The sequence below is a fragment of the Hylobates moloch genome, unplaced genomic scaffold (assembly GCF_009828535.3).
Source record: "Hylobates moloch isolate HMO894 unplaced genomic scaffold, HMol_V3 SCAFFOLD_3, whole genome shotgun sequence".
Lineage (NCBI taxonomy): Eukaryota > Metazoa > Chordata > Mammalia > Primates > Hylobatidae > Hylobates > Hylobates moloch.
In genome coordinates this window covers 104,934,328-104,959,820 of record NW_026652278.1, presented here as the reverse complement: position 1 = coordinate 104,959,820, position 25,493 = coordinate 104,934,328, and the positions used below count along the sequence as shown (strand labels likewise).

Here is a 25,493-nt window from a genome sequence, read left to right as displayed (position 1 = left end):
AACAGCAGCATCTCAGGCCGTACCAGAGATCTACTGAATCGGAATCTGCATTTTAATAAGATCTTCAGGGGATTCAGAGCACACTGAAGTTTGGGGAGCACTACTCTGGAGCACTACTATTTGTGTCTTTTTGTTGCTGGCCTGAATCGAGGAGATTAAGTGAAACACTGAGAGTGAGCATTTAGAAATTTTTATTATGATTTGCCAAAATAATTGTATAACTCTTGAAGCTGATGATAATAAATACATTAAGCTTGCATTTTTGTATCTTTGTTTTTTACTTCATTTTTCTAAGGATTTATTTTATCTCATTCACCCCACTGAAGCAGTCTGGTTGCCAGTTGGGCACCCTTATTAGCAGGTGAAACGCCAAAACTTATCTCACCAACCGGCAGGGTGTTCTGTGCTCTTCAGCCATGGTTTTGTAGTTGAATTCTTGTATCCTGTCTATATAAAAACAAACTTGTATGCGCTGCCTGTTCTGTGGGGAATTCCCCATCAACTACTATTACTTTCTCTTTTTTTCTTTTTTGTTTTCTTTCTTTCTTTCTTTTTTTTTTTTTTTTTTGAGACAGAGTCTCACTCTGTCACCCAGGCTGAAGTGCAATGGCATGATCTCGGTTCACTGCAACCTCTGCCTTCTGGGTTCAAGCAGTTCTCCTGCCTCAGCCTCCCAAGTAGCTGGGATTTCATGCGCCTGCCACCACACCAGGCCAATTTTTTGTATTTTTAATAGAGATGGGGTTTCGCCACGTTAGCCAGGCTGGTCTCAAACTCCTGACTTCAGGTAATCCACCCGCCTTGGCCTCCCAAAATGCTGGGATTACAGGCGTGAGCCACTGCCCAGCCTGTTGCTTATGAATTTTAATGTAAGGTCATCTTTAGCCAAGAATATTTTCCTGTGAGATTCCCATGGCCCTGGGGTGTGGATACTTCTCTAGAGTATAGTTTTGCATTTGATCTCCTGCGGCCCAGAAATTTCAGTCTTGAACAATTTTTTTTGTTATTTGATGGCAGGTTTCCTGCTTTGTGGGCAGAGTAAATTCAGACTCCACACTCAAATTCGGCACAGAGTTGAGACTTTTATTTTAGATGGGAGTTTTTTTTTCCCCTCCATCCCAGAGCTTGGGCAGAGAGCAAGCGTCCTTGTAACTTCTCTGGGCAGGCTGGTGGGATTGTTGTCTCCTTTTACAGCCTGTGTAAACCTTTAAGAATTCCAGCTTGATGCAAATATTTTACTTCTCACATGGGCACAAGGCAACTGTCTCTCATCTCTGCCCAGGGATTAAAATGACAGCCCCTTCCCTTGAGGACTTTGCTCAAGTGTAAGTTCCTCTGGCTACATGTCGTAAGCAGTAGTCTACTGCTGTGATTTTAAATACCTTTTATGTTTCAGGTACCTACAAATCTTTAATTCACCATATTTACGTATTTGTAATGGGAGAAGATTCTGCACTTGCTCAGTCCTCCATGTTGATGGAATTGGAAATCTGAGCCTTTATCTGTAACTGTGGTTTGAAAGAGCTTGTCTCCTAATTTCAGGCAAGAGTGAGGTGAGCAGGCCTTGTGAGTCTTCTTTTTTTTTTTTTTTTTTTTTGAGACAAAGTCTCGATCTTGTGCCCCAGGCTGGAGTACAATGGCGTGATCTCACCTCACTGCAACTTCCACCTCCAGAGTTCAAGTGATTCTCCTGCCTCAGCCTCCTAAGTAGCTGGGATTACAGGCGCCTGCCACCACACCTGGCTAATTTTTGTAGTTTTTAGTAGAGACGGGGTTTCATCATGTTGGCCAGGCTGGTCTTGAACCCCTGACCTCAGGTGATCCGCCTGCTTCGGCCTCCCAAAGTACTGGGATTACAGGCATGAGCCGTAGTGCCTGGCCTTGTGGGTCTTCTCTTGCTTCTGACATCCTGCTACATTGAGTGTTTGGCTGGATGGAATCCTGTGGTGGATACCAGGAAGCGCTGGATCAGAAGGATAATAGCAAGACTGCTGTCCTCTCATATTACCTTTGTTTTTCTTCCTTACCTCTTACAATATTATATAATCTCTTTCACTTCTCCACCTCACAATTCCTAAGTGCTGGGCCTGAGAGCCTCCTTTCAGCAAATCTTCTTCTGTTACCCCTAAGCCATCCCTGCTCTCAGTCCCAGTCCTTCTCTCTCTCTGAGACACCCAGTGTAGGTGGAGGCTCCAGATGTTTTGGAGTAGACGTTTACACAAGAAGACTTAACTGTGAGGCTATATTTGTCTTTCTGTGGCACTTCTAATAGTGTCTCTGAGGAAAAGACAATCCCAGCCATTGGGGAAAAAGATCCAGGACCTTTATGTTAGACACAGGATAATGTGAGCAGAGGAGCATCCTATTCATCATGATCATCCCAAAGCTTTCTCGTTATCAGGAGAAAACTGCTATACCACCTGGTTAGAATCTTGAGAGAAATAATTTTAAAAAGCCTCCCACAACCAATTTAAAAAAAGGAAACCGGGTCACGCATGACAGCTTACACCTGTAATCCCAGCATTTTGGGAGGCCGAGGTGGGTGGATCACCTGAGGTCAGGAGTTTGACAGAAGCCTGGGCAACATGGCAAAACTCAGTCTTTACAAAAAATACAAAAAATAGCTGGATGTGGTGGCGCATGCCTACAGTCTCAGCTACTTAGGAGGCTGAGCGGGGAACATTACCTGAGCCCCGGAAGTCGAGGCTGCAGTGGGTTGTGATCAGGCCACTGCACTCCAGTTTGGGCAACAGAGCAAGACTGTCTCAAAAACAAAACAAAAACAAAAATGGAAACCTGAAAGACCAGTTTGGACATGTAAAAGCAAAGCTATCAATGTCCCTGTTTACCATTTGACCTCAATTTCCATGTCACACTATAGCAATGCTGTATGGCACAAAATATGCTACATTAACTCTGTTTCAAGCTCTTCTTGATGAGAACCAATATTAGAACCCTGTCTGTACCCTCCAGCCTTCACCACTCTGTTCCCTTCAGAGAATGCCCTGCTCATACGTCATTGCCATCTGACACCATCAGAAGGAACAACAGTTGTTAAGTTTCTTTCATATCCCACACATTATAAATTATATCAGGAACATTTGAAAGAAGAAATTTTTCCTAAGTTCAGCTCTGTCCCTGAGTTACTTGAGATAAGTAAATAACAAGACATGCACAATTTATGCACAGTTGCAAGAACTTGAGCGTAAATGAACTTGGGCTTTTGAAAAGGTAACCTCCACTAGCCCATTTCTCCCATGTCCTTTTGTCTTTGTCCCTCTCTGCATTCAGCAATTGTCCTATTTAGCATAGTTAGTACAGTTCCTTTTCAAAGGAAATGAAGTAAAGAGATTTTAACCTCTTAAAGACCAGAGTTATTAAAATAATAGCAATAGCTATAACCAGTCAGAAAATGAACCAGTCCCATTTCTGGGAGGGGTAACTTGCCTTCTCTTTTCATCCTTTACTTTTTCAGTCTTGGAAACAGGAATAACAGGCTACACGTTTCTAAATCTAATGGCTATCAGCAATTTAAATAATTCAAGAATTCTATGGAAGTGGACTTTGCAGTAATGCATAGCAGGCCCCCCTCCCCTCCAGCCCTCTTCCACACCACATCTTAAGTTAGAATGTCAGCCTCCTTTTTCATTTCATTCAAAGTGACAGGAAAAAAAAAAGATACTTTAAGACCTAATCAGGTACTGTACCGGTGTTCTGAATGATGAAAAAAAACCCTTAAATTACTTCAGTGGGTTTGTCAGCTCTATTGTCAGCTTAGTCAAGTGGCCCTACAGAAAGGAGACAGGAGAGCGAAGAGAAAATAGTAGAATTCTAATCTGCTTTTTAAAGACTCTTGGTCAGAAGTATAGCAATTCAGATACCCCTGTTTGAAAGCAGCAGGACAGATTTGTTAGAAGACAAAAGCTCCAATTAGTATTTTCCACACCCTTTCACAATTTTCTCTACTGCTTTTGGCTCTGAAACCCTTTATGCCAGGGCCTTTGTGCTGGCAAAGAGGCGGGTGGAAGGGCACAGGGGCGGGGGAGGGGAGCCCCGGGCTCCGAAAGATGGCACACAGGGCCCGGGTGCTCCGGGTGTCCCACAGAGGTCAAGTAGCTCGGGAGGGAAGGGGAGATGCAGACCAGAAGACACTGAGAACGCGGGGGCGGCCGGCAGGAGGGAGCATACCTGAGTTCACGGAGATTCGGGCTTGGCGAATAACCACCTGCGGGGCAATTGGCGTGGCTGGCTGCAACTTGTGGAGACCTTTGGCGACCTGCAGAAGTTTTCCAGAGACGTCGAGCCCATACATGAACCGGTCCACCAAGAACACAATAGCTGCCGCAGCCGCACAGTCCCGAGCGAGGATGGAGGCCCTCAGGCACGCCTGGAGGAACAGCGTGGAACATCGTGAGCCAGGCGGAAACGCTGGCAGGCTGAGGGCCAGGCTTAGCGTGGGAGGCATTTTCATTAATACAACAAAACCCACAGCTAGGAAGAGAAAAATACTTTGTTAGGCAGCTGAACCAAAAGAAAGAAAATAGAAAAGTCCAGTTCAATTGTGCAATAAAATAGTATTTCCTTCATTCAATCTCCCCCATTACATTTATAAAATTATGGAAGCGATAAATGCATACTTCCTGTTGTTAAAAACTCAAACAATACTAAAGTGCATAGGGTAAAAAGTAGGGCCGGGCGTGGTGGCTCACGCCTCTAATCTCAGCACTTTGCGAGGCCGAGGCGGGTGGATCTCTTAAGGCCTGGATTTCGAGACCAGCCTGGCCAACATGGTGAAACCCCGTCTCTACTAAAAATACAAAAATTAGCTGGGTGTAGTGGCATGCGCCTGTAGTCCCAGCTACTCGGGAGGCTGAGGCGGGAGAATCACTTGAACCCAGGAGGCGGAGGTTGCAGTGAGCCGAGATCCAGCCACTGTACTCTAGCCTGGGCGACAGAGCGAGACTCCGTCTCAACAACAACAACAACGACAAAACTATATAGGGTAAAAAGTAAAAGCACCCCATAGTTTCCCCACCCCTTATCTTATTTCTTCTCCTCCTGCTCCAATTCTCCTTGACAATGGTTTGGGAGAGACGTTCCTTCCAGAACGTCTATCCTTTTATTTGTATTTAGACATTAATTGATCGTTGTCTTGCTTTGCCTTCTCCTACCCTTCCTATCTCTTTCTCTCTCTCTCATACATAAATGACGTCACACTAAACATATTGTTCTGCTGTTTTCTTCTTTCAATCATCATCATCTGGGAGAACTTCCACATTAGTTCATGACACTCTGCTTCATTTATTGCCTACATTTTAATTAGGAAGAAATATGGAATTGTAGATAACAGTCCATATTTGACTTATATCATCATGTTTAGTTAATGAATAAAATAAGAAAAAGAAGAAAACCGGCATGAAATGAAAGTGTAACATAAAGAGCCAGAAGTAGAAATAAATAATCAAGTTTTTATGAAAAAACATCATCATCTTTTGCTCTGCTAGGGTGTTATACTAAAGACCTTTGATTTAGTGGTTACATAGCTAGTAGCATAAATGAGTTTATCACCCAAATACAATTATCTTCATATGCTAGACTAAATCACGCTGAGTGCTTTCTGGGCATGTTTATTCACGCATGAAGCCTAGAAAGCATTGTAAGCATTGCCCATTTTCCTACCACAATGTTGCTACACAAAGTACTGCTTTCATCACCACATAATGCTAAGTACTAAAACTTACTGGGCAAAACCAGGTGCCAGGCACAGTGCTAGGTGATTTATATGCACTAATTCAATAAATCCTCCTAGCAATCCTAAGAGGCAGGTTCTATTATTATTCTCATCTGTAAGATGGGAAACCTGAGATGCAAAGAGGTGAAGTGATATGCCAAGGTCACATGACCTGTGACTAAGAGCTGGGGTTTGAACACAGGAGGTCCAAATCCAGATCCTACAGGCGCCCTTGTTGTCCTGACTCTATGTTAGAAAGCTGGATGGAGCTGCTGGGAGTCTGGAGAGACCCAGGTAGGGAGTTAACGGGGCAGAGTACCAGAAGAAGAGAGTTGCACAAAGCAAGTTCAGAGATCTGCAGAGGGTCCCCTTTGAGTCAATTATCTGATATTTACTATTATGTTAATAAATACCATATGCATAATTGGTTACAGAATATTTGTATTTACAGGCTTTCATCAATCAGGTAATGCCTGCCAAATACCAGCACAATAATCTTTCTTTTTTAAAACTGATGCTTACTTAACATGTTAAGATTTTTAAACTACCAGTGTGTTTATTAAGTATAAAATTTTTTACTCTGTTTATCTTTTTGGTCTGAGTCGATCATTGCTCTCACTGTGATAGAGTTGCCAACTGTTGGGGAGAATATCTCTTCTTTCCTCTCGATGTTTCCTTCCATGTGACGGAAGCTCAATGACCATAGCATCCTTGGCCTCTTTCTATCACTTTCCCCACTCTGCTTCATGAGGGGTGGAGTGACTAATCCGACTGGTAAATTTTAGAAGAATAAAGTGGGCATGTATGACTTCTCTCTCCCTTTTTTCTCTTGGGAACAAGCTGTCTAAAGGAAACAGCAATTTGTCATTACTTTTCTATATCATAAGTCTTGTCTAGCAAGCCGCCCTACATGGAGTATTCTGCTTGACCCTGTAATTCCTGTGACTAAATGGGAAGTCTATATAATTTTGGGGTTCCACTAGCAGATTCCCTGTGTCTAATACAAAGCTCTATCTTCTAACTTACTCTTTATTAGAATTAAGGGGAATATTTCATCTCTTGTTTGCCTCTTTTGTTTTATTCCTCCATTTGCTCAGAATCCAGGAGAGGAAGAGAGGTACTATTGATCGGATCCTCCCAAAGACCCTGACATGAATAAGTGCCTTTCTAAGGCACACCATAACCCTTTCTAGGGAAACTGCTGTGCCCACAGCCCCTGTCTTTGAGGTAGCCGTGTATTTTGCTACTTGGCCTTGACACCCTTTTTTCTCCACCCCACCACCAGATCAAGGCCACCTGATTGAGAGTAGCTACCTGATAACCTGACCCCTCATGATTCTGTGGCCAGGCTTTAAAAAACCAGCACATCAATCTGAACTAAAAAATGTAGAAAGAATTTGCCTGTTTTTGAAGGATAGAAAGAAAGTAGAGTATAGCCAAGCCATGTTTACGGGCAACACAAGGGAAGATCCAAGAATGGCTCTGAAGGCAAGTCCATGTTTTCATGAGTGCCATTCTAGGAATGACATGTCTCATTTAGTATGCCACATGTATTTTCAAAATAATGCACACCCCTTTTTATGTGTTTACTTGATTGAGCTTCTGTTCCTTTCAACCAGAAAAAGCCTAACTAAAATTGCCATGCTCAAAACTTTGACTGAGTTTGTCAAATAAACCATCAATCTGAAAAATACAAGTTTCAAAATGAGAAAAAGTCTGTTGGCTGGGCGCAGTGGCTGAAGCCTGTAATCCCAGCACTTTGGGAGGCTGAGGTGGGTGGATCACTTGAGGTCAGAAGTTCAAGACCAGCCTGGCCAACATGGTGAAACCCCATCTCTACTAAAAATACCAAAATTAGCCAGGTGTGGTGGCGCATGCCTGTAGTTCCAGCTACTCGGGAGGCTGAGGCAGGAGAATCACTTAAACCCAGGAGGAGGCAGAGATTGTAGTGAGCCAAGATTGTGCCACTGCACTCTAGCCTGGGCAACAGAGCAAGACTCGGTATCAAAAAAAAAAAAAAAAAAAAATCACTCATTGGCATTCATAAAATGTAAATCAAAGATGGAAAAGCAAACTGATAGTTTTATATGTGGCCAGCTGTGTCTAATAAGGCCAGTATCTCAGCAAGGGTCCTTTCTGTGCTAAGGACACATAGATATAGTCCTTCGTTTTGTATCTTCAACTACTATCTTCAGTACTTGAAGTTTCTGCCACTGACAGCCTTCTTTCTACTTTTGCTTAGAAAGGACAACACTATTCCTGCCACCCTGCTCATGGCTATGGACCTTGGGGGGTACTCAGATAGCCCGTGAATGCCCTCTTTTTGATGTTACACTTCAGTGCGTACTTGATTTCTAGTTCTGCTCTCCATTTTTTTTTTTTCTGAGATGAAGCCTTGCTCTGTCACCCAAGCTGGAGTGCAGTGGTGCGATCACTGCTCACTGCAACCTCTGCCTCTCGGATTCAAGCAATTCTCCTGCCTCAGCCTCCTGAGTAGCAGGGACTACAGGTGCATGCCACCACGCCCGGCTAATTTTTGTATTTTTTAGTAGAGACAGGGTTTCACTATGTTGGCCAGGCTAGTCTCAAACTCCTGACCTCGTAATCTGCCCACCTGAGCCTCCCAAAGTGCTGGGATTACAGACGTGAGCCACCGTGCCCAGCACTGCTCTCCATTCTTATTGGTGTCTCACTTTAGTTTTAGGGAAGCTGCAGTAACTACTCGGGTGGCAATGTTCAGAGGCAGGCTATTCTCCAGAGGTGATTCCCCACTATTTCCTCACGGAGAATAATGGTTTCCACTTGTATAGGATCATCTAGTCTATGAAAAATGTTCACACACACTATGACATTTAAATTTTATAGTAACTCTAAAATCTAAACAAGAAAAGGAAGCTGAAGCTGTGAGATTAAGTGACTTTCCAAAGTTACAAAATCAAAAGAGTCAGAGCTTGGCAAAAATTCAAGTCTCTCTCTCTTTTATTTTTATTTACTTATTTTTAATTAATATTTAGAGACAGGGTCTCAGTCTGTCACCCAGGCTGGAGTGCAGTGGCTGATCATATAGCTCACTGCAGCCTCAACCTCCTGGGCCCAAGTGATCCTCCCACTTCAGTTTCTGAGTAGCTGGCATTAAAGGCATGAGCCACTGTTCCTGGTTTCTCTCTTTCATAGTGGTAAAAAATGCATAACATAAAATCTGCCATCTTGACCTTTTAAAGTATACATTTTGGCAGTGTTAAGTATGTTCATGTTGTTGCAAAACAGATCTTCAGACCTTTTTCACTTTGCAAACCCAAAACTTTATACCCATTAAAAAACAACTCCCCTTTTTCCACTCTCCCCAGTTCCTGGCAACCACCATTCTACTGTAGGGGTGAAGAGGTGTGACACCTTTCCTCTTCCATCATAAGGGTCACAGCTGACACTCCTATAACACAAGACAGGTTAGCAAGAGAAAAACATAACAAATTTATTTAATCAAAGTTTGACGTTACATGGGAGCCTTTAGAAATGAAGACCCAAAGACCCAGAAAAACTTCCCATTTTTAAGGCTTAAATTTGACAAAGAATAGACAGCCATGTAGAAATGTGATTGGACAGAAGGAGTATGACTAATGATAATAGACTAGGTGTGATGGGACTCAGCAAGACCTATCTGGTGAGATTTTTCTCAGCCTGTCTGTGTAGTATCCTTCCTTCCAGGTACAGGTCTTATAATCTATCAGACAAGATAGGACAGAGAATTTCTTTATGGCCAGACTTTACACAGAAAGGCAGGGAAAGGTTAGAGTAATATTTCTAGGTTTTATGGCTTGCTTTGGTGGAGAGGGGTTCTAACTGCTATGACTTGCCTTGAGGAAGAGGAATTCTGTGGTTTCTATGACTTGGTTTAGTGGTGAAAGAGGGGTGAGAGACAGGAAAGCAGGAGAAGGTCAGAGAGAACTTGCTTCTGAGGCTGCTTCTGGGGTCTTCCAATCTCCTTTACTTCAAAGTACTTAGCATGCCAAAATGCCTTACTTTGGGGTATCCTTTTCTGAGCTCCAACATTACTTTCTGCTTCTATGAAGCTGACCACTTTAGATACCTCGTATTAGTGGAATCATACAGCATTAGTCTTTTTACTTCATTTAGCATGTTATATTCAAGGTGCATCCATATTGTGGCATGTAGGAGGATTTCCTTCCCTTTTAAGGTTGAATAATATTCCATTGTATATATATATACCACATTTTGTTTATTCATTCATCCGTCCATCAATGAACATCTGGGTGGCTTCACCTCTTTTTATTGTGAATAGTGCTGCCATGGACATAGGTGTGCAAATATCTCTTCAACACCCTGCTTTACTTCTTTGGGATATATACCTAGAAATGGGATTGTTTGATCACATGAGAGTTTTATGTTTAATTTTTTGAGGAACATCCATACTGTTTTCCACAGAGTTCACACCATTTTACGAGCCCACCAAAAGTGCACAGGTTCCATTTTCTCCACATCTTTGCCAATACTTAGGAACACAAGTCTCTTGAGCATCAGTTCATCTTCTGCTTTTCCCCTGTGGCCTCAGCAAGGTTCTGTGGAGCAGTGCCTAATCTGGGAATAAGAAATTGGGTCTTGGCAGAGTGTTGTGGCTCATGCCTGTAATCCCAGAACATTAGGAGGCCAAGGCGGGTGGATCATGAGGCCAGGAGTTCAAGACCAGCCTGGCCAACATAGTGAAACCCTGTCTCTACTAAAAATACAAAAAATTAGCCAGGTGTGGTGGGGCACGTCTGTAATCTCAGCTACTTGGGAGGCTGAGGCAGGAGAATCGCTTGAATCTGGGAGGCGGGGGTTGCAGTGAGCCGAGATTGCACTATTGCACTCCAGCCTGGGTGACAGAGCAAGACTCCATCTCAAAAAACAAACAAACAAAAAAGTTGGGTGTTTAAAGCTGGGGCTGAACTCACTGTGGAGTCCAAACGCTGGTTTTAGGGGCCCGGCTTCCTTCATTATAATGAGAAAATTCTATGAAAAGGAAAACAAGGACAAATAAAAACAAATTCCAAATAAAAAAAGTAATCTTGTTATATATTTAAAAATGAGAGAAAGGAAAGAAGACTTCCTGGGAGGTGGCTTTTAATTTTCGTGCTTTGATATTCTCTAGCAAAAGTTGGTATTATGAGAGCAAATGACGATTTTGTGATAGCTGGGGATCACTACAGTTGGGCACTCCTCACAGTGAGCTACAAGGACACTTTGTAAGTCCAGTGGCATCCTTTATGAAATGGTGTCCCTGAGTTATGAGACAGAGCTTCTTGGAGTCTGGAGAAGCCCAGGTAGTGAGTTCACAGGGCAGAGTACCAGAAGAAAATAGCTGCACAAAGCAAGTTCAGAGATCTGCAGAGGGTTCCCTTTGAGTCTTCAGCAGAATACTGATCAGCTTCTGCACAGAAAGAAACCACCCAAATCTGGGGAAAAAGCCACCTGAAATGAACATAGGAAGCAATTCTTAGGCCTCAAGCACCTTGTGTTTCTGTCACCCAGTGTAGAAGATTCTTGTCATTTACAGGGCATGGGGTAGAGTATTCAGAAAGGTACTGCTTCGGTAGGGAGACTAAATTAGGCTTTGACTATGACTGTTCTTGGCCAACTCTGATAGCTTAGAAGCAAGCTTCAAAAGGATCAAATTATTTCCTAACTTGACTGAGTCCGAGAACAAGGCTCAAGAATATTTATAGGCACACAAAAATGTTCACAATCCAAGAAGGTAAAGTTTACAATCTGGCATTCAGTCAAAAATTGCCAGGTATGAAAGGAGGCCAGATTGCACAGAAAAAGAAATCAATAGAAAGTGACCCCCAGATTACAGTTCAAGAAGGTAGAGTAAAAATTAGATATATGCAGTAGAGACATGGAAGACATAAAAATTGATCCAAGTCAAATGTTTACAGATTAAAGCGATATAATGTCTGAGATGAAACCATGGGTATCTCAGTTTGTTTCCTAGCTCTAGCACTTATTTGCCATGGCAAGTTACTTAACTGCTCTATTCTCAATGACCTCATCTGTGAAATGTGGATAATATTCATTTGTGGTGCTGTTTCAGGATTAGAGGAAGTATGGGTCAAATGCTCAGCACAGAGCTTGGTAGATTGTGGGTGCTTAATAAATGACATGGAACACTATGAAAAAAATGGAAAGAAGTCAGCCACTCATTTCCACTCACTTGTATGACGAGGTATAAACAGGCACAGACAGACTCCCAAAGTGAGTTTCAGTGGAAGTTTCAATAGAGCAAAACAGAAATAATGGGTCATGCATGTAACACCTACAAGGTTTATCTCAGAGAATGGCTAAACCTCTAATTTTTTTCAATCTCTTTTTTCTCTTCACCAACTCTGAGGATTGATGTTACTGGAAACTGAGAAAGGAAAAGGAAAATGAGCGGGCTCTGTGGCACTTGGTGAGGGAAAGCTGGGTCTTGAAAGGGGGCCTTCTCAGCACACACGTGCGAATTGCTTTTGGCTGTCGCCAATGGAGGAATCCCTCCCCAAGCACCTGTAAACTGATGCTGCAAACACCCCATTCTGCATCCCTCAAGAACACGCCATATATTTGAGCAGAGAACATTGCCTAATCTATTTTTCCCCCTTCTACTCTTAATAGATTGGAGCACAAAAGCCTGAGAGAGGGTGACCTGCCAGACAAAAGGGCCTTTGAGTTCCTTGGAAAAGTAGACTTGGAGGAGGATGGAAGGAATCCAAGTGGCCCTATTATTTCCACTTGCACTAATTAGACATTTTTCTGTCAGCTATTGAGCACTGCTGAGAGGCCAAACTCACTGAATTCATTTCTAAAGTGTTTACAGAAGTTTGCATCTGTTTGTGTCTCTTCAGGAGGAAAATAAGCACTTCAATAGCATTGTGGAAAATCTAAACGAAGCATCCTATTCTGGAGGACCTGGCATCCCCGCAGCTGCATAATTTAACTCCGTTCAGGGCCCAAACCTCTCGCATCTCTCTCCAAGACCTAACGATGCAAAATGCAGAGAAGTCAACTCAGGAGAATCTTTTCTTTCTTTTCATTTTCTTTTCTCTTTCCCTTTTGAAACGGCAGCATGCTGTGAACTACATACAGATTTAGGTGGGTATCATTCTTGCAGCCCCTCTGTCGTGTTTCTACCAGCACTCTGAGAAATTAATACTCACTTTCATTTGCTGCCAAGTAAGGGGATAGTAAATTCCTCAGCAGCAAAGCAGAATACATCATCATCCTGGGAATCTTCCCAAAATGTATGCCGGGGAGGGGGCGGGGGGCACTCTGACATCAGAAGGAGAAAAATGAAAGAGGGCCAAAGTGTGTGGTAGGGAAGGGACGCTAAAGAGTTTCCCTACATGGTAAAATGTGCCTGGGTTATGCACAATTAGATTAACATGAAAGAGAGCCCCTCTCCCTCCCCCACCCCCTAAAAAAGAAAGAAAAAGAAAACAACACAAAAACCCTAACCCACTGACTACATGGGCAATGCCTTTGAAATGCATATTGGTCTACATGGAATTTGATTCAGGATTCTTTTTGTTTGGGTTTTTAGGCCCACGACTGACCTGCCATCACAGAGGACTCAAAAATATGATCTTTTTAGGTAGTGTCACAGTAACAGAGTTTTAGTGTTGGGATGAACATAGTATATAGCTCAAGATCAAAAATGTACAGGGATTCTAATCCTTTCTTTTTCCTCGGAGGCTGACTCAGGGGAAGATTGTCCAAATAGCAACCAAATTGTATTTTTCCTGTTATGTGATCATGTTTACATAAAAATATGTGGATGTGGATGACAGAATGTGCTGGATTTCTGAAGAGAGAGGCTCACAAACGCATGTACACAGACACACGCATAGACACACACACAGTTGTTTTTTCATATCTGTTTTCAGGATGGGAAATTATGGGGTTTTAATTGTGTTTAAGGCACAAAGGGAACTTCATGGCTAGGAAGCTGAGTCAGGTGGTAAAGGAATTAAACTCCACAATGAGATTTCGATACACAGATGATTGAAAAAATGCTAAAGAGCCTTTTCTAAGGGCTCTTGCTAAACAGCAGCAAGGAAAACCGTGTGCTGTTTTCATGGTTCCTTGCATTAGCGCCAGCCCCTCCAGATGCTGAGCATCAAGTTTAGGTCCCAGCTATGGGTTCAAAGCTGTGATGTGTTCACAGCAATGACAATGGTAGCTGTTCTCAAGGGGGGGGCTGGGTGAGGGGGCTCAGAACTGAAGCCATCTGGCGCTGCAATTGGCAGGAGCAGTGTAAAGGGAAATTATTGCTGCATAACAAATTGGGAGATTGGTAAAAGGAAGGGAAATATGGAAGGGAGGTGGGGAAGTCCTGAGATGAGGAATTAGCAGAATAAACACATGAAAAGTGACTGATGCCTGCACAGTTATCCATCAATAGTAAAAGCAGAGTGAAAGTGGTACAGATCAAACTGGTGGACTCAAGTCAATGGAAGACCAAACATAGCATGCTCCATATTTGTCCACCCACTAAATGTGACAAGGAGGTGAGAAGAAAAAGCTGACCTTTCTTAAAGTTTATGCCCAGGGCCTGTAAACATTTCATTGGCCTTTCTTTCATTTTTACCAATAGAAAATGCAGATTCAAACCCTTCTGAAAAATAGTTGTAAGCTTTTTCTTTATCTTAATATCTAAAGATAATATTTTGGATCATCTCGCCCTTTCTCAGTTCTACTGTATATGGAGTTGGCCATCTGTTAAAGGGAAAAGAAAGCAGTATTAAAATAGGCAACCATTTCACCAGGATCCCTGTGAATCTCATGGCCCTGGGAGCTAGGGACCTGCACACCTTACCTCTCTTCTGGTGCCCCAGTTGCTATGGCTAGCATGAGTCCAGTCATCATTCTTTGTGATTTCAGCATCCACACTGATGATTCCTCCAGCACACTGGTGTCTCTTGCCCATGACCTTCTTCTCTCCAACTATCTTCTTCTACACCCCAACTTAGTCACCTACTCTTATGGTTGGTCATACCTTAGAATGTACCATTTTGGTAGCATTTAAGAATCTCAATTTAAGCATTGCATTCTCTGGTCTTTATCTCTTGTTCTTTCAGCTTCCTTCTATAGCACAAATCCAACAATTCTGCAACCTTTCTGGGACACCCATACAATTCACTGACCCTACTGTTTTGTACTATCCCATGAGTCATCTCATGTCCTCACTTGCGTCTTTAAATTCCATAGTGCATAAATGTAATAACTTTTAAAAAGCATTCTTGTCTCCTCTCCCCTTTTCTGCCTCTGTTATATTTTTCTGGAAAATGCCAACCATGCTTATTGTTACAGAAAAACCTTGTCCTCACATTAGAGTCACCTGGTAGGACTTTCAAAAGTCCAGATGCCCAGATGGCAGCCCAGACCAGTTAAATCAGAATCTCTGGAGTACACCCGGGCATCGGTTTCTTTTAACAATCCCAGGTGATTCCAATGAGCAGCCAGAGTTGAGCACTCTGGCTGAGCGAGGCTGATCTTCCAGGCTGTTTCCCCAACCCTCACTCTCACCTCCCTTCTGTGAATGAAACACATTATCTGATGGGGGTGACATACCTGGCTTAGACCTTCCTCTCTCTTCTCTTCACATCTTCCTGCCAGGGGAGAGGGTACATTCTGGCCTGTTCTGCCTGAAGGAAGGGTCCTGCCAGCAACAGGATGAGTCTGGAGTGAAGAATTTTCCAACCCACATCTGAATATTGAAAACCACATTCTCCTATCTGTTTTATAGTCATAAAAGTTACTCTTTTGTATCTATCTTTCAATTGGTTCTGAATGCAGGAGGGTAAGATCAATGTTATTTATAGGCATCCCAAATTCCAAAATTATAGAATTACCTGCCTAACCTGAGCTTCTACCGAAGCAAGTGAAAATGGCTGGAAAAAAAACACAACCATAATACTTTAAATTTATGATTGTAACCTGAAGATGGCCCCCATTACTTCCCGGCAATTGGGACTACATTTCTACCTCCTTCTCTCTTCCCAACCAAAATTCCTCTAATTCTCCTGAGTCTCAGCTGTTAACCTTCATTGTTATTTCACTGAGAAAAGAGAGTCAATGAGAAGAGATGGTCCTTATTCTTTTACCTAAATTTGCCAGCCCTCTTGAGTTGGAACCTATGTGTTTCATCTACCCTCCTCTGCTAAGTGTGATACCAATACCTTACTTATAGATTCAATTCTCATCCTTCTTCACATTATATCTCCCTCCTCTTCTGCATCATTAATTTCCTCCCGGATAATTCTCATCTGCATCCAAACATGTTGTAATAGCATCCACCTTAAGAACAATCATCCAGAACCAGAAATATCATTTGACCCAGCAATCCCATTACTGGTATATACCCAAAGGATTATAAATCATTCTACTATAAAGACACATGCACACGTGTGTTTATTGCAGCACTATTTACAATAGCAAAGACTTGGAACCAACCCAAATACCCATCAGTGACAGACTGGATAAAGAAAATGTGGTACATATACACCACGGAATACTATGCAACCATAAAAAAGAATGAGTCTATGTCCTTTGCAGGGACGTGGATGAAGCTAGAAGCCATAATTCTCAGCAAACTAACACAGAAACAGAAAACCAAACACTGCACGTTCTCACTCCTAAGTGGGAGTTGAACAATGAGAACACATAGACGCAGGGAGGGGTACATCACACACCGGGGCCTGTAGGGGGGTGGAGGACAAAAGGAGGGAGAGCAATAGGACAAATACCTGATGCATGTAGGGCTTAAAACCTAAATGACGGGTTGATAGGTGCAGCAAACCACCATGGCACATGTATACCTATGTAACAAAACCGCACGTTCTGTACATGTATCCCAGAACTCAAAGTAAAATTAAAAAAAGAGAGAGAAACAATCATTTCTTGGTCACACATCTGTCTCCAGCTCCTATCCCATTTCTCTGCTGCCCTTTCTAGCCAATCCCAAAAGAGTTGTCTAAACTCACTGTCCTCACGTCTTTACCTGCCACTCTTTTGTATATCTATAATTTTCATCCCCAACACTTCACTGTACCTATTCTTTTCAAGGTTGCTAACAAATCCAGTGACCATTTATTTATTCTCATATTATTCAAACTCCTAGAAGATTTAGCTGAGCAAATCAATCCATGCTTAAAAAAGAAAAAAATTTCAAGTGGCTTCTGTCATTGCACATTCTCCTGGTTCCCTTCCTTGCTCTGATTTGCTGGATCATGCTTCTTTCCCAGCTTCTGAACAAGGAAGACCCTAGCGATCAGTTCTGAGACTGCTTCTCTCCTCCAGTGACACTCAGCCTGTTCCATGGTCTCAAATATCAACTCTGATGATGAATCCCACGTTTAAATACCGTCCTGTTTCTCTTTCCTCGAATGCAGACTTGTATATGGAATTGCCCGCCATAGCCCAAGTTGGATGTCAGGATCTCAAACTCATCATATTTAAAGCAGAACTCTATTTTTCCTCCATTCTTGCTTCTTCCTCAGTGTTCTCTGTCTCTGTGGTGATGCCTCATTCACTCATTTGCTTAGGACAAAACCTTGGAGTTTCGACTCCACGTTTGTGACTCTTTTTTTCTCTTGTCCTCTACACCCAATCCATCAGCAAATCATGTTGGCTCCACCTCTAAAATACATGTAAGATCTGACCATTTTTCATCTCCTCCAGGGCACCCACTTTAGTCCACGCCACTGTTACAGTCTTGCTTGGATAGGGTCCCTGCTCTTGTCTCTGGTGTTCCTCTCCCTTACACAGCAAACAGAGTGATCCCTCTAAGCCTAATCATGTCAGTTCCCTGCTCTTGACTTTAACACGGCTTCCCATCACATTTAAAATAAAATTTAGGCCAGCCATAAATATAGGCTCAGGCCTATAATTCCAGCACTTTGGGAAGCCGAGGCAGGAGGATTAACTGAGCCCAGGAGCTTGAAAGCAGCCTGGGCAATGTAGGGAGACCCTGTCTTTACAAAAATATTTTTTTTAAAATTAGCCAGGCATGGTGGTGCTTGCCTGTAGTCCCAGCTATTCTGGAGGCTGAGGTGGGAGGATCGCTTGAACATAGGAATTTGAGGTTACAGTGAGCTATGATCACACCATCACATGTGCTCCAACCTGGGCAACAGAGCAAGATGCTGTCTTTTAAAAAAATTAAAAAAATTTAAGTCTGTTGTCATGGCCAATAAAATCCTATATGATATTGCCTCTTCATACTTCATTGACCTATTTACTCTTATTTTCATCACTTCTCACCATTCTCCAGCCTCTTTGCTCATCCTCCAACAAGTCTTTGTATTTGTTGCTCCTTCCATCTGCAATGCTCTGCCCTCAGATATCTGCATGGCTCCCTCATTCAGATCTGGGCTCCAGTCACCTATTCAAAAAATCCTCCCCTAACCATTCCTCTACAATCATATTAGAGTATCTATAGTCACTCACTATCTCTTGACTCTGCTTTGTCATCATAGCCTTTATTACTCTCCAATATTAAGCTATATATACACCATCTGACTGTGCCCAATCTCATCAACAGTAATGTTTTATCAATACAGATTCGTGGATCTAAATAAAGATCCACTAAATCAGAATCTCAAGGTAGTCAGACCTAAGAATATATATATTTTAAGAAGCTCCTCCCCACCCCACCCCAGCTAATGCATACATGTTCCATGTAATTCTAATTCATTCACCCTATCGACCAGTATTTGGAATCTCTAGCATAAGTCATTTAAGTCATAAACAGATATAAGTTATGTGCATTTTAAGCATATTAGGCAAAGGTATGGCCTTAGACAAAGAGTGAAGGGAAGCTGTCATAGTTCTGTGATCAAAGCAATATAATAGGAGAGCTACTGAGACAGGTTAGGGGTCTGGCCCCTAAGCTCTTTTAAAGTTGTACTTGACAGTGACTCCAGAAGACACAGAGGTCTCGATTTCACATACAGTGCCCATGGAAATATTGGTTGGTGCAAAAGTAACTGCAGTTTTTGCCATTTAAAAGCAATAGCAAAAACCGCTATTACCTTTGCACCAGCCTAATAATTCGTGCCTAGTGTGATAGGACGTTTTCAACAGCCATGAAAGAAATATATTTTGCCTGTTGTCTTCACATAGAGAACACATAAAAAGCTCCAGAATTGAGCTGATAATATTTTCAAAATGTGACAGATTACACACATATGTGGAAAAGAAACCAATATTGGGACTACTTTTACGAAGAAGCTAGTGAAATCCGTTACTAGAGGGAGATGCTGTGGGAAAAGGCAAAGAAAAGGGGTTTCAGCTGCGCTGAGGCACTATGTGATTTTGCATGCTACTTAACCTTTAGACTTCAACATTTTCATCTATAAAGTAAAGATAACAATGCCACAGGGCCAGGCACTGTGGCTCACGTCTATAATCCTAGCACTTTGAGAAGCCAAGAAAGGAGGATTGTCTGAGCTCAGGAGTTCGAGACCAGCCTGGGCAACATGGTGATGACCTACCTCTGTTAAAATACAAAAAAAAATCAGGGTGTGGTGACACATGCATGTGGTTCCAGCTACTTGGGAGGCTGAGGTACAAGAATTGCTTGAACCCAGGAGATGGAGGTTGCAGTGATCCGAGATCATGCCACTGCACTCCAGCCTGGGTGACAGAGTAAGACTCTGCTTCCTAAAAAATAAAAAAAGAAAAAATAACAGCTCTACATAGATTACTGAAAAGATTACAGAGGAGTACATGTAAGGTGCCTAGCATTTAGTAGATGCTCAATAAATAATAACATATTGTTTTGACAGTGGATTGAGGGTGAGATTGTGAAATCAGTTTCTGAGATCTCAAAATATAAAGAAAATTCTAAAAGTTTCCATTTAAATTTATCAATGAGAAAGAAATTAAGCTTCACTAACATTTTAAAAAGTGAATTGACATAAGCGCCTTACTCTGTTATGTTGGATGGTTACTCAGCACAGATGGCACGTAATCATGCTTCATCCTGGAGGAGCTGATGACCGGAACTCTCTTTTTGGAGTGTTTTCGCTGTACAAACTGTATTGCGGTTTATATAGTTGGTAAGTAGGTTTACAGTTTCTAGTATCACAAATCATAGATACTTTGGAATAATTCCTAATGAGAGGGGGAAATACTATGAAAACCTCCAGGCAAAGTTCCTTAGAGAATGGCCAAATTTGGAGCTTAGACATTTTTCTTTTATGAAAGGCTTTTGTGTCAGCCTGTTCTGTGATGACAAGTGGCTGACAACAGTATGCTATGCAACAGGTATTCTGAAAAATATCTTTCAAATAATGAGGGCTGGAAGTATTTTCTTCATTGTGGTTTAGGTACTAAAAATATCACATATTTTAAAACACACAAATGGGAATTTTTTTTCTTTCTTTCTTTCCTAAAGAAACATGACAACTAAGAAAATTTTAACCCGTTTAAAAAAATGTTCCAAATGAAGAGTTTGAATGGATTTTTGACATCCTTTGTTAAAAAAAATCCTCTGATTAACTTGCAGAAACATGAAATTGACATTAGGGAAGGCAGAAATTTGCTAGCTGCATTTCAACGAATGACACCTCATAATTGGTAGATGGATTGAAATGTGAGTGATGTGAATTTGTAATTGTAGCTGACCATTTCTATTTGGATCTACACATCTTTGACACATAATTTTTCAACTGCGACAGTCATTAAAATCAAGTATTAAAATAAACTGTACTAGCTACATCTTCAGAGCAGAGGACTAATTCAAGATTTTTAAACATAGTATGTTACAATTTTAACATGAACAAAAAGGTTCTCATGCCAATGTTGCACTTCAAACTTTATTTTAAGGTACTCATTTAATCTTTGTCTCATTCTTCTTAAATTTGTGTTCTACTGAAATCTATATACATAGTAATGCACAGTACATGTATATCATTAAATAAATAAATGTATAATATGGTGCCTGTATAAAAGTTTTTACAGATGAGATGAGCAATAAAAATGTTTTAAAGACAATTGATTCAAATGAATAGATTCATGGCATAACAGCAAACTTCTTTTGTGCTGTACAAATATATCCAATAAAAGAAAGTACTGATTCAAAAATCTATGAATTTGTTGAGCTTAAAAATGCTTGGGTTTTGCCCTTGTGAGTGAGATAATCTTGTTTTATGAAGCAGGCAGGTGATTACACATGATGAAAGGGTGGGAGAAGGAAATCCAGGGCATATCCCTGCTGAAGTATACTTGGTGACATGGCTTGGAAATGTCTCTCAAGCTCTCTGAGCCAATCATCTCATCTGCAAGATGGGTATAATAAATTTCACTTTGCAGGACTGTCATCAAAATTATATGCTGTGAAGAATATATCACATTGAATCATATGAGATTGCCGGTGTTTGACGTTTGTTGCATACAAAGGTGACACTTTAATATGGTTCAACCTCATATAAACACTGTCAGTTATATGGAGATAATATTATTTCAGCTCCTCATTTACCTAACATATAAGATTTAGGAGATGATGTTTTTCTTATTTGCTGCCAGAAAGAATGAACACATCCCGAGGATTTATTTTCTGAAGGTCATCACTTTCTTTTGTCTGCCCAACACTTGAACCTGTTCATTTTCTGCTAGCACTTTGAGCTAGGTTGCTCAGCCCACTTGTCTTAGTCAAATCAACTCCTCCAGGACTTGGCTCAGTCTTCAGGCCTCATTATGGGGAGACATGAAATTCATGCCATAGATTTAGCCTCATCAAAGGGATAACTTGCATGCCTGATTCTGTGGAAACCAAAGTTTCTTGGTAGAATTTTAAGGACAAGCCACCATTTTAATTTATCTTGCATTGAAACTTGAAAGTGCTATATTAAAAGGGCAGTTTTTGGCAGAGTTTTAGAGCAGGGTTTAAATCCTTGGTGATTTTAATCAGCTTCTACCTTAAAGTCTGAAAATACATAGGCCTTGGGGCTAATATTTTCCTCCAAAGCTCCATTCTCTTGGCAACTAATTTTCACTTATTAAATAAAATTTATTTTTGAAGCATCTAAACCTTTTATCTGGCTTCTTTTCAAAACAAGACCTATAATGTTCAGCAAAAGAAATTCAAATTTTAAATGTTGATTATTGAAAATTATACAATTTCTGTTTTAATTAATTCTGCTCCGAATAAAATAGTCAAATCACATTAACAGAAAGAAGCAGAGGGGCAGGTTACGGTGCAGCAGAGAGAAAAGGAGTGCAACAAGGGCAAGGCTGCCCCAGCCCTACAACAGCCTGCCTAGCCAGGCAGTCATGTAGATTCAGAGAGAAAACATCACATTTAGGAGGAGGAAACCCAGCTGTGGTGGTCCCGTCATTTCCATGAACTGGCGGTGTGACTTGGTGAGCCTCTTCTCATTCTCTCTAGATTTCAGTTTCCCCACCTACCCAAAAATGGGCTTGAAATAGAAGACCTCCGAATTTCTCTCCAGCTTTGATGTTCTATCATTTGATGGAGAAATAACTTGTACTCAATACCAATTATATATACAGTATATATATATTTCACACATGTATGTGTGTATGCACACCAGGCTAAAATGATCTAAAAAATATAACAGAAGAATAATGATACTCAGGTTATAGCAGGTCACCAAATGGAAAGAGAAAATGTTTGGAAAGAATAACATTGCATTTTAAATTCTTGCTTTACTTGGTGAAAAGATGCAGTACTCGAGTCAATTAATGACTTCGGCCTCTCCATTGTTAAGAGGTGTGCACTTCAGTATTTGTACTTGCTCTTAGAAAAGTGGTGAGAAGTTTATGTTTTTGAACATTTGACCTTGTCTAGATTTAAGGACAACTGTTTAACAATCCCCCTTCTTTCTCTCTCTCTCTTCCCTTCCTTTATTATAATGGTAAGCAATGTTTATTGTAAAGAATCAAAGAAGTATAAAGAACAAAAGTAACTAGTATTCTCACCACCTTGATGAAAATGTTCACCCAAATTTATTTAGAAGATTTTGCTGTTGAGGATTAGTATTAGGTACTTCCGTAAGATCTACATAGTTGTCTTGTTTTTGTTTTGTTATTTTCTTTTAATTAGTTGAGATTTTTTCCAACTCCCCCCCACTCCCGCCCCAAATTTAAGTATGAAGGAATGCCAGCCTGCTCTTTTGGAAAGATGCTTCAGTTGCATTGTGGAGAGAAGCTAGCAGGCCATGGCAGCCTATCTGCCAATATATTTCTGGGTCTTCTCGTTCTGGGCACACGGTGGGATTGTATTTCTCTGGCTTCTTGAAAAAAAATGTGACCACATGGCTTCTCTTGACCAATGGCCACATCTGTTGGATTAATTGCATTTAAAACCCAGTGTGCAATTCCTTATTTCTGCTTCCCCCTGCAGCGGCAACCAGCCATATTCTACATATTAGGTGTTTCATCAATCTGGGCTCCTGAGGAGACTGACATAAAGCAGAGCCTCCCACTGACCTCAGATGGACATGTAGCAAAAGGACAGAATAAACCTTCTTTGCTTTCAGCCCCTGAGTGTTTGTTTGTTTGTTCGTTTTTAAATCTGTCTGCAGCATGACCTTCTTGCTCTTTCAGATACAAGGAATGTGACTAGAGTTAGGGAGAGGAGTTGGATATAATTTAGGAAAGAGGCCCAGGTGCAGTGGTTCACGCCCGCAATCCCAGCACTTTGGGAGGCCTAGGCAGGTGGATCACTTGAGCTCAGGAGTTTGAGACCAGCTTGGGAAACATGGCTCTGGGAAACCCATCTCTACAAAAAAATAAAAAATTAGCCAGGCATGGTGACATGCACCTGTAGTCCCAGCTACTTGGGAGGCTGAAGTGGGAGGTTGGATTGAGCCTGGGAAGCAGAGGTTACAGTCAGCCAAAATTGTACCACTGTACTGCACTGCAGCCTGAGCAACAGAGACATACATTGTCTCAGGTAAATGAAATTACTTTTAATTGCAAAAACCACAATTACATTTTCACTAACCTAATAATAATAATATTCTAAGAATGAGATGATATGCTCAGAACCAGAATAGTTACAGTAGGATTAGGGAAAAGAAGATGTGTTTGAGAGACATCTAAGAGGAAAATTATTAGGATTTGGTAACAAATGAGATATGAGGGTTGGGGGGAAGATAAAGCCAAGGTCTTGATTTGGGGAACTGGGTGGTTTGTAGTGCCATTTACCGATATGGTGATCACTGGGGGTGGATAAAGTTTGGTTGGTGGAGGGAGAAGAAGTTGAGAGATTATGAGTTCAGTTTTGGACCTATTGAACTTGAGACATCTGGGACATCCAAATGGAAATATTTAGTGGGCTCTTGACTGTACTATGTACCACAAACTAATGACGTGGGAAGAGTGATATGTTTTTCCCAATCTATTTTCTCTAGTTATGTTTAAGAATGAAATAACTTAGTAAATACTATAGCCTATTATTCTTTTCCTTTTAGAAGCATTTTTGTTGAAATATTCCATTGAACAAATTCTGTTTTTTCCTGTGGACTGGGGTTTATTTTGCCTTCTGTTCTATAGAGGCACAGGCTTACATATTAAGAATCTAGAAGTCATTTGAGAGCTTTCTTGCTTCATTGTCTTACACATATGCACTTGGTATGTTAGTTTCCTGAGGAGGCCATAAACTGGGTGATTTAAAACAATATAGATGTATCATTCCTCACTTCTGGAGGCTGGAAGCCTGAAATCAAGATGTCAGTGGGGCCATGCTCTTTCTAACAGAAGCATCAGTTCCCTGCCTTTCTTTTAGCTTCTGATGTTGCCAGCAACCCTTGTGCTTATTGGTCTGCAGCTGTATGGTTCCAATCTCTGCCTCTATCATCACATGGCATTTGCCCTATGTCTCTAGGTATTCTCACAAGGTCATTAGTCACATTGGCTTAAGGGCTCACCCTACTCCAGCATGACCTCATTTTAACTTAATTAATTCTATCTACAATGACCCTATTTTCAAATAAAGTCCTCTGAGGTACCGAGGGATAAGACTTCAATGCATCACTTGGGGGGTCAATTCAACCTATGATACATGGTAAGACTGTGATAATGCTAAAATTTAATTGCCTTTAATGACAAAATTGTTTTGGCAGTTGTTGTCAATATTTTTTATGGCCTGCAGTTTGGCTGTAACACTGACACTCTCTTCAACGTTTGTTGCCCTTCTCAGGTTGAGGGAGTAGCCCCTTCCTTGTTCACAAGGCAAAGGAAAACACCCAATTGCTGAACAACACAACGGCTCATAAATCTTCTGCTTGGGACTGGCATATGTCACTTCCAGCCACATTTCATAGACTAAGACAGGTTGTGAGGGCCAAGCCTAATATCTCCATGGGAAGGTATATTCCTTTCAGAGGAAGGCATGCAAGTCACATGGCAACAGTGAATATGTGGGAACAATAATATAATCTACCTCAGTCTAGCTCATTCCATGAATCATGACATACCTTAGGTTGTTTTTCGTAATGTCTCTTAGATATGCTTCCTCTTTCCACTTCTCTCAAGCCTAACGTTTATGCAGGACCTCACATAATCATTCTTTCTTTGGCAGTTCAGTGTGCTCCCCAAACTCAGGATCTCCCCACTCCAATTTATAATATGCACAACAAATAGCATTATCTTCTTCAGGTGATTACTTCATTTCTTTATCAGGAAACATTTAAGGTATTTACTTAAATGCCTTCCATCCCTGAGAGATACATGGGCATTATCCTCCTGACCAGTACCT

At 41.3% G+C, this 25,493-nt stretch overlaps 1 protein-coding gene across 5 annotated transcripts in view; it reads right to left on the bottom strand.

Annotated features, from left to right (window-relative positions):
- Window positions 1–25,493, bottom strand: part of ALPK1 (alpha kinase 1) — a 157,791-nt gene that overhangs the window by 25,589 nt on the left and 106,709 nt on the right. For all 5 annotated transcript variants that reach the window (XM_032145551.2, XM_058436642.1, XM_032145537.2 and 2 more), the window contains exon 5: window positions 4,189–4,387. In XM_032145551.2, coding sequence (XP_032001442.1) covers window positions 4,189–4,387 — 199 coding nt within the window. The remainder of the gene's footprint in view (window positions 1–4,188; window positions 4,388–25,493) is intronic.